Genomic DNA, 9,591 nt, shown 5'->3' on the forward strand with positions numbered 1-9,591 from the left:
TCACTCATCTTCCAGTTCTATAGCTTCCTCATCACGGTCAACATCATCACCAAAGTAGTGTTTGACTCTCTGTCTATTTACCAAAAACGTGGATGTCTTCATTGGATTCCATAATTCCACAACTCCATGCGGTGTCATACATATTGCTTCAAAAGGGCCACTCCATTTGGACCACAACTTTCCTAGAAAGAGTTTGAGTCTAGAATTAAAGAGGAATACCTTTTGCCCTGGTTCGAAGTTGCGGGTGACAATATGCTTGTCATGCCACCGCTTTATTTTCTCTTTATAAAGCTTAGCATTTTTATAGGCGTGTAGTGTAAACTCTTCTAACTTATGCAATTGATCCAACCGCTTCCATCCTGCTAACTCTGGGTTGAGATTCAACTTCTTTATTGCCCAATAGGCTTGATGTTCTAACTTTACTGGTAAATGACACGCTTTACCAAATACCATCTGATATAGGAATGTCCCAATGGGTGTTATATAAGCAATTATGTATGCCCATAGTGCCTTATCCAACTTTGTTGACCAATCTTTCCTTTATGCATTAACATTCTTTTGTGGTATCTACTTTATCTCCCTATTGGAGACCTCAACTTGCCCACTGGTTTGTGGATGATAAGCCATAGCCACCTTATGCCTCACCACATACTTAGCCAAGATATTCTTCACAGTTTGATATTTGAAATGTGTTCCTCCATCACTAATAATTGCTCTAGGAGTGTCAAATCGAGTGAAGATGTGCTTCTTTAGGAACTTGCTCACCACTTTTGAATCATTCGTGGAAGGACCACGACTTTAACCTATTTGGACATATAATCTATTGCTACTAATATATATTGATTACCATAGGATGAGGGAAACTGACCCATGAAGTCCATGCCCCAAACATCAAAGATTTCAACCTCCAAAATGTTGTTCAAAGGTATTTCGTGTATCTTTGATATTGTGACAAGAAGGTTGCCTATATGGAGTGGTTGGAGTGCGTGGATGAGGAAGAGAAAAGTAGGCTTAAAGATATCTATAAGAAGGTGAAAACGGAAGTGAAGTCGGTGGTCACCGATGCTAAGAGGTAGCTTTTGAACGCTTATATATCGAGTTAGGGGGAAAAAGTAGTGATAAGAGATTGTATAGGCTCGCCAAAACGAGAGAGAGAAAAGTCCGCGACTTGGATCTAGTAAAGTGTATTAAGGATGAGGAGAGTAAAGTGTTAGTGGATGAGACCTCTATTAAGCAAAGGTGGCAAGTTTACTTCCACAGACTCTTAAATGAATAAAGGAGACAAAGACATTATGCTGGGTGATTTGGCACACTCTCATAGTCTTCGAGAATTTGGGTATTGCAGGTGTTTTAGGGTTGAACAGGTTAGGCGTGCTATTAGCATGATGCTGAGGAGGAGAACGACCGGACCTGATGAGATTTCGGTGAACATTAGGAAGAGCATTAACAAAGCAGGTTTGGAGTGGTTGACTAAGTTGTTTAATGTTACTTTGAAGACTGCTAAGATGCCCGATGAATGGAGGTAGAGTACTATGGTTCCATTGTACAAGAACAAGGGTGATATCCAAAACTGTAATAATTACAGGGATATCATATTGCTAAGCCACACTATGAAGATTTGGGAGAGAGTGATGGAGATGAGGGTTAGGAGAAGAGTGTCAATCTCAGAGAACCAGTTCGGATTTATGCCAGGACGATCGACTACTGAAGCAATCCATCTTATGTGGAGACTGGTGGAGAAATTTAGAGAAAGAGAAATGAATCTCCATATGGTGTTCATTGACCTTGAAAAGGCTTATGACAAAGTTCCAAAGGATGTTCTCTGGAGGTGTCTGAGGCTAAAGGTGTCTTGATGGTGTATATTAGGGCAATAAAGGACATGTATGCTGGAGCAAAGACTTAGGTTAGGATGGTGGGAGGTGACTCAGAGCATTTTTCTGTTGAGATGGGACTACATCAGGGATCTGTGCTGAGTCCTTTTGTTTTTACCTTGGTGATAGATGAGCTTACATATTTTATTCAAGAGGAAGTTCTATGATATATGCTATTTGCGGATGACATAGTTCTGATTGATGAGACTCAATACAGAGTTAACGATAGGTTGGAGGCTTGGAGACAAATGCTGGAGTCCAAAGGGTTCAGATTGAGCAAGACCAAAATAGAATACTTGGAGTGCAAATTCAATGTTGCGATGGAGGAAGAGGGGATGGAAGTGAGGCTTGCCACTCAACCTATCCCCAAGATAGAAAGCTTTAAATATCTTGGATCCATCATCCAGAGTAGGGGGAACATCAATGATGATGTCACATACCAAATTAGGGCAGCATGGATGAAATTGAGGCTTGCCTCTAGAGTCGTGTGTGATCAGAAAGTTCCACCTAAACTTAAAGGTAAGTTCTACAAAATGGTGGTTAGACCAGTATTATTATATGGAGTAGAGTATTGGCCAGTAAAGAACTCTCATGTTCAGAAGATAAATATGTCAGAGATGAGGATGCTGAGATGGATGTGTGGACATAGTAGGAGTGATAAGATTAGGAATGAGGTTATTCGGGAGAAGGTGAGAGTGGCATCTGTGGCAGATAATATGAGATAAATGAGATTGAGATGGTTTGGGCATGTGTAGAAGAGGGGTGTCGATGCCCCAATTAGGAGATGCGAGCGGTTGGATTTAGGGATTATACAGAAAGGTAGGGGTAGACCGAAAAAGTATCAGAGAGAGGTGATTAGACATGATATGACGCTACTCCATATCACCGAGGATATAACCTTAGATAGAAAGGAGTAAAGGTCGTGGATTAGGGTAGAAGTCTAGTAGGGATAGATTGGTGTCTAGTCGTGTGCTGATTTAGGGTGGTCATAGGTCTAGGAGTGCCTTTTTAGTTATGTTGTTACTACCTTTGATTATCACATCAATCACATTACTTTGCTATCATTATTGTTCTTGTTATTTCTCTTGTTCTGAAAATTTTTCATCACTTTTCATTTTTTGTGCCATTATGATATATATAGTGTTTTTCTCTTTTACTTGGGACTGTGGCTTTTGAGTCGAGGGTCTTTCGAAAATAGCCTCTCTATCTTCATGAGTTAGTGGTAAGATCTGCGTACATCTTACCCTTCCAAACCCCACTTGTGGTATTTCACTGGGTATGTTATTATTTTTGTTCATTCGTTCGTTGACACTGATCATAGTTCTTCACATACCCATCAACATCTTTAAACAATGTAGGCCAAACAAAACCTGATTTTAGTACTTTATGGGTAGTGTGCTCTCCTCTATGATGGCCACCATATGGTGATGAATGGCAATTGTTCAACACTTGGCGCACCTCAGTTTCTAGCACACACCTCTTAATCATTTAGTCAACACCCTACTTAAATAAGTAAGGCTCATCCTATATGTAGAACCTAGCATCATGCATCAACCTTTTCTTCTGTTGCGAGGTCGCATCAGGAGGGAAACACTCCACTAATTAGGTAATTGACAACATCAACGTACCACGGCAATTCAATCACCCCTAGGTCTAATAGCTTCTCATCTAGAAATTCCCTTTTGATCTGCATTTGTTCCCCAATATGTGTCGAACTCTCTAACTTGGAAAAACGATCGGCAACTTGATTCTCATAGCCCTTGCAATCTTTAATCTCGCTATCAAACTCTTATAGTAACAGGATCTATCTTATTGGCCGTGGATTTGCATCTTTCTTGTTTAATAAGTACCTAAGAGCTACATGATCAGTGTAAACAATCACTTTAGTACCTACTAGATAGGATCTGAACTTGTCGAATGCCTAGACCAGTGCTAGCCTCTCCTTTTTTGTGACTGTGTAGTTGGCCTAAGTTGAGTCAAGAGTCTCGCTTGCATAATAAATAGAGTGGAAAATCTTCTCTTTTCGCTGCACCAAGACTTCTCCCACTGCTACATCACTAGCGTCGCACATCAGCTCAAAAGGTAGCTCACAATTAGGAGCAATTAAGATTGGAGCTTCTGTGAGCCTCGTTTTCAACAACTCAAAGGCCTGTACACACTTCTCATCGAATGTGAACTTTAGTTCATTCTCCAACAAGCTACACATGGGCCTGGCTATTTTTGAGAAATCCTGAATGAACCTTCTATAGAACCTAGCATGACCTAGGAAGTTGCGGACTCCTTTTACTAAAATAAGGGGAGACAGCTTCTCTATCACCTCAATCTTGGCTTTATCTACTTCCATCCCCTTCTTTGACACTTTATGACCTAGGACAATCCCTTCCTTCACTAGAAAATAGAACTTTTCCTAGTTTAGGACAAGATTTGTCTCTTCGCACCTTGCTAACACTCTATCCAGATTTCGCAAGCATAAATCAAAGGACTCCCCAAAGACTGATAAGTCATCCATAAAGATCTCCATAAAATCCTCTACTATGTCTTGGAAGATTGCCATTATACACCTTTGAAAATTTACAGGTGCATTACACAATTCGAATGGCATACTTGAAACATAATTTCCATAGGGACAAGTGAACTCGTATTTTCTTGATCCTCAAGAGCAATTGAGATTTGATTATACCCTAAATAACCATCCAAGAAGCAATAGTACTCTTGTCTAGCAAACCTGTCTAGCATTTGATCAATGAAAGAAACTAGGTAATGATCCTTCCTGTCGCCTCATCCAATCTGAGGTAATCCATGCAAATTCTCCATCCAATGAATGTTCTAGTAGGGATTAGCTCATTCTTCTCATTTGTGATTACCGTCATCCTCCCCTTTTTAGGTACACATTGGACTAGACTCACTCATTTACTATCTGAAATGGGGTAGATGATACCTGAATCTAACCACTTAATGACCTTTTTTCTCACTACATATTTTATCACCGGATTCAGTCTACGCTGAGATTGTGTAACTGGTTTGTGCCCTTCCTCCATGAAGATCATGTGCATGCACAAGGCTGGACTAATCCCATGTAGATCATCCATTTGCCAGCCCATGGCTCTCTTCCATCGTCTAAGCACCACTAATGTTGTAACCGGTATTTTAGACAAAGCAAATGAAAGAATTACCGGTAAAGTATTGTTTGGACTAAGGAATGCATACCTGAGATGAGATAGAAGTGGTTTCAATTCTAGTTTAGGAGCTTGCTTAGTTGAGGGTTTGAGTGAAGGTCCCAATACTCTATTCAATGGATCTACCTTGTTTTTCCACATGCCCATATTGTTAGCATCTAACACACTAAAAATTTCTTGTGCTAGTACATCACCCTTTATGTCTTGACCCATCAACACTTTCTTCATAGGATCTTTTGATTCCACGTATTTTTCTGCCACTGCTTCATCAATCACTATTATTGAAGATAGTTTTTCATATATAGTAGGCAATTTCAATGCGTTATAAATATCAAATACTTCCACCTTGTCATGAGCTCTCATTGTAAGTCCCAACTGCTACATCTATCGATGCCCCTCTTGTTGCCAAGAATGGGCGTCCCAATATAAAAAGGGACCTCTAGATCTAGCTCAAATTCTAGGATAAAAAAGTCCACAGAGAAAATAGGTGATCCCACCTAGACTAATACATCTTCAATGATTCCATTCGGTTTGGCTACTGAGCGGTCTGCCAGTTGCAATAAAATGGTTGTAGGCTTCGGATTCCCAAAGCCCAATTTCTTGAATATAGAGGTGGGCATCAAGTTGATATTTTCACGCAAGTCGCATAGCCCTCTTGCATTCACACACCTACCAATAGTAACCTGTACCGTGAAACTTCTCGAATTTTTTTGCTTGGTTGGGAGCTTAACTTTATTTAGAATTCTTGAGCTGTACTCCTTAGTGAGTGCTACTGTTACTCCGCCAACTTACTCTTTTTGTCCACAATATCCTTGACATACTTGGTATATTTAGGGATACCCTGCAAAACATCAATCAAAGTTAAGTTAATTTGTACCTATTTCAGCATGTCGATGAACTTCTCAAAACACTCCTCCTCCTTCTTTGTCTTGAACTTTTGTGGGATCGGAGGGGGAGGTATTGATTTTGATTCTTCATACGCATTTGGCTTGCTGGATTCACCTTCTTCCCCAACTTGTCCTTTCCTTTTCACCTCATCCGATTTAGTTTAGGGAGTCAATTCAATTAGTGGGCGACCACTATCAGTGGTTACTGCATTCACTTGTTTTAGGTTTGGATCATGTTACCTGGTAAACTACCTTTTTGGCAAGAGTTCTTTGTACTTGCCAATTGCCCAAGATGTTTTTCTAGATTCTGAGTAGCTAACTGATTTTGACGAACATCTGTAGCTAACTTAGCCTGGTCAGTCATGATCTGTTTTAATATGTCCTCTATGCTCATGTTTCCTGATTTCCCCGAGCTCTGGTTACCCTGGCCTTGATTTTGTATTATTGTCCACCTCTTTGTGGTCTGAATTAGGTCTTCCCTTGATGCTGGTTTCCACCCCATGAGAAGTTCGGGTGGTTTCTCCAATTCGAGTTATAAGTATTTCCATAGTTCTGGTTACCCCCACCCCTTTGTGCATTCACAAAGTTCACAAACTCTGGATTAGCTGCACAATAATTTGTCGAATGCTCATTACTTCCACAAACCTCACACCATATTTATTGCTCTTGAACCTTATTCATCGATGCTAGCTACTGTCCTAAAGATAAATTATTAAAATATATGGACATCATACTCTGTATTGATGCAATCTGTGCAGTCAAGGCTGTCACTGCATCGACTTCCAACACTCCTTCTTGTTTCTGCCCCACATATCTGGAATTCCCTCCATTCCACTTAGGATTTCTCTGAGATATGCGATTCAGTAGTCTATATAGCTCATCATAGGTTTTTTCTAGTGCATGTCCACCTACAGTAGAGTCAAAAAAAAATTGGTATTGGGTTCCAACCCCTCAATAAAGGTATGGACCAACACCTCATTAGCTTGATGATGGTGAGGACAACTGATAAGCAAAGATTTAAACCTATCCCAAGCTTGATATATATTCTCTCCAGCCTTTTGTTTAAAGCTTAGGATTTCGCTTCTCAACTTAGCTGTCTTTCCCAAAGGGAAGAACCTAATTAGAAATTTACGAGCTAAGTCATTCCAAGTAGTAATGGAATTTGGTGGTTCCGACTTCAACCACTCTTTGCCTCCCCCAACAGCGAAAAGGGAAACACCATTAGCCTCACATAATTAGGAGATACCCCAGTTGGTGTGTACATATCACTGATTTTCAAAAAGTTTTGGATATGTAATTGGGGATCTTCATGAGGCAACCCAGTAAATTGCCCGTTCGTGTGCAAAAGTTGCACCATATTCTGTTTCAGCGTAAACCGACCTCTAGCCGACAGTTTTCAAATACTGGAGGTAACATTTGCTGTGAGTGGGACTGCCACATCACGCATTGTCCTTGTTGCCATCTCTACGGGTATCTCCTCTGGCAAAACCTCCTCTATCAAGCCGTCCTCTGGCAAGCCATGATTATTCTCCAAATTGAGTTTTTGTATTAGGTATTGAGAAGCCGTTCTTCGCCTTTGTCGATGGAAAAATTGTTCAATCTCAGATAATGGCTCTACAATCTTCTTGTCTCTGCCTAGTGTAATGCTTTGGTTACCTGCAAAAATTCACAACTAAGATCAAGTTCTCAACACTAGCACAATCAATATAGAAACTTCGAAAAGAACAAATTGCCTAATTTAAAGTTTTCGGCAATGGCACCAAAAACTTGTTGCGTCCAAATGTACACGCAAGTATATGCGATCAATATAGTAGCTCTTTTGAATCGGATATCGAACTCATAAGGACTTTATGAAGACCACCCATTCCTTTTTAATGAACTACACCAATTATGTGAGTTGTAAGAATATTGAGATAATTCTATCACTAAATCTTTTTCTATAAGAAAATTTACTACCACTAAAAAGAATGCACTAGTTGTGTAGAAAATCAAATTATGAAAAAGTCCAAGACTGTAACATAAAATGAAGTCAACCATAATATTCTCCACTTTTAGTCTCCAATGGGTTATTTAACTACTGATTTATAGAGTTTCTAATACAATCATGGTCTTTCAACCTCTAATTGCCTATCTTTATCGATAGCCTAACTACATCGTTGAGCGGGGATAAACATGAATCAATAAAAATGCATTAAGCTATCTTCCTATTTATTAACCAAATGCGGTACACACGTATGTGTCATTGGAATCCTGTATACAAATCACCCTAAGTTACCCTAGCATGAACACATTCCCTACATTCTTTGTTTTATCTCCTTGTCATCTTCCGAATTCAAGATGGACAACACATGTATTCTAATGCTGGCCAAACATTAAAATAATTAAAACGAAAATGCAGGAGTAATTATAATTAACAACCCATCATCGACAAAAAACAGATCATATTATGTTATAACCTCGTAGGTACAGCCCCAGAATAAGAGCACTTAGTTACTCATGTTCAATGAAAATACAAAGTATAATAGTTCATATACTTTAATCTACAAAAGAAAAGAGAAGAAAAAGGAAACCTAAAGTGTGTAGTAGCTCATCTCTGTGTTCTTTCAAAAGCTGCGTAAACCCCTCCTCTATAGCCCTAGGGTTCTATTTATAGTGTTTTTAAAATAATCCTTTTTTCCTAAGTTGACTCGGACTTGAAATAAAAATTTAGGACTTCGGGGCTTCATTGGCGCGGTGCATTAGGGTAGCATCAGAAAATCCCTTAAGTAGTTTCACCCCTGGCGCTGCGCGCCAACAGTGCGCTAGGAATGACTCTCAATTGTTTACCCTCTGACGTGGCGTGCCAGCAGTGCGTCAAAAATGTTCTTCTGTAGTTTATGCCCTGGCGCGGCGCGCCAGTAGTGCGCCAAAGATGCTTGTCCCATTTTTCGCTCGCTTCTTCTCCCGTTCATCTTGTACTTCTTTCCATTGATGTCTTCCGAGCACTGACTTGTCTCCAAGAATCCTGCATTCACTACACACACCTTAGTGCACACTTGTTCTTCATTCTATCTAAAATATGCAATTATGTTTTCAAAATATTCTCAAAACAACTACTAAGTATGGGCAAACAAGGCATATGGGCACATAAATGTGCCCAAGATCAAGAGAGCAGATTATATTATGAGAGCAAAAATAAATAACACCGATATTTTATACTGTTCGAAACCAATGTGGTATCCTATTCCAGCTTCTTTGGGCTGCAAGGAGGTTATCTCTTTAAGCTCTTTGTTATTTGAGTTGAGTAAATCCTTTGTGGTTTTCACGTTCTCCACCAACGTTTACAAAGGTTGGTTTTCACTTGCTCACCAACAATGACTTTTTGGTTTTCACTCGCTTCACCAAAGAAACAAGCAATGACACAACCTCTCAAGACAATGCCTCACCAAATAATATTTTTTTTTCTTTTCTCTTTTTTAACTACACAGTAAATTGACAATGAATTACAAAGCTTATGAAGAGTAGAACAAAGAAACTTCAGATATCTAGATGGAACATGAGCTATGCTTTTTAAAGATCTTCATATACCACCAAGTGTACTACCCTTAGCTACTAAGGCATAATTTATCCAAATAAATATTGTACCTCAACAGTATTTCTCTGTGAATTTCTTTTATC

The 9,591-nt window shown here is 39.4% G+C and overlaps 1 protein-coding gene and 1 non-coding gene across 2 annotated transcripts; one reads left to right on the forward strand and one right to left on the reverse strand.

Moving 5' to 3' along the window:
• LOC129875639 (uncharacterized) lies at positions 1-453 on the reverse strand. Its single transcript, XM_055950926.1, has one exon. It carries the CDS (start codon positions 451-453, stop codon positions 1-3), a length of 453 nt encoding a protein of 150 aa, XP_055806901.1.
• Positions 454-6,918: 6,465 nt separating this feature from the next.
• On the forward strand, positions 6,919-7,025 carry LOC129877984 (small nucleolar RNA R71). Its single transcript, XR_008763689.1, has one exon. It is a non-coding gene; the product is annotated as a small nucleolar RNA R71 (small nucleolar RNA).
• Positions 7,026-9,591: the final 2,566 nt, after the last annotated feature.

This window comes from Solanum dulcamara, chromosome 12 (genome assembly GCF_947179165.1).
Source record: "Solanum dulcamara chromosome 12, daSolDulc1.2, whole genome shotgun sequence".
NCBI lineage: Eukaryota > Viridiplantae > Streptophyta > Magnoliopsida > Solanales > Solanaceae > Solanum > Solanum dulcamara.

Excerpts from the sequence above, each read along its gene's own strand:
- LOC129875639 (XM_055950926.1), bottom strand. The coding sequence starts at position 453 with ATGGTATTTGGTAAAGCGTGTCATTTACCAGTAAAGTTAGAACATCAA.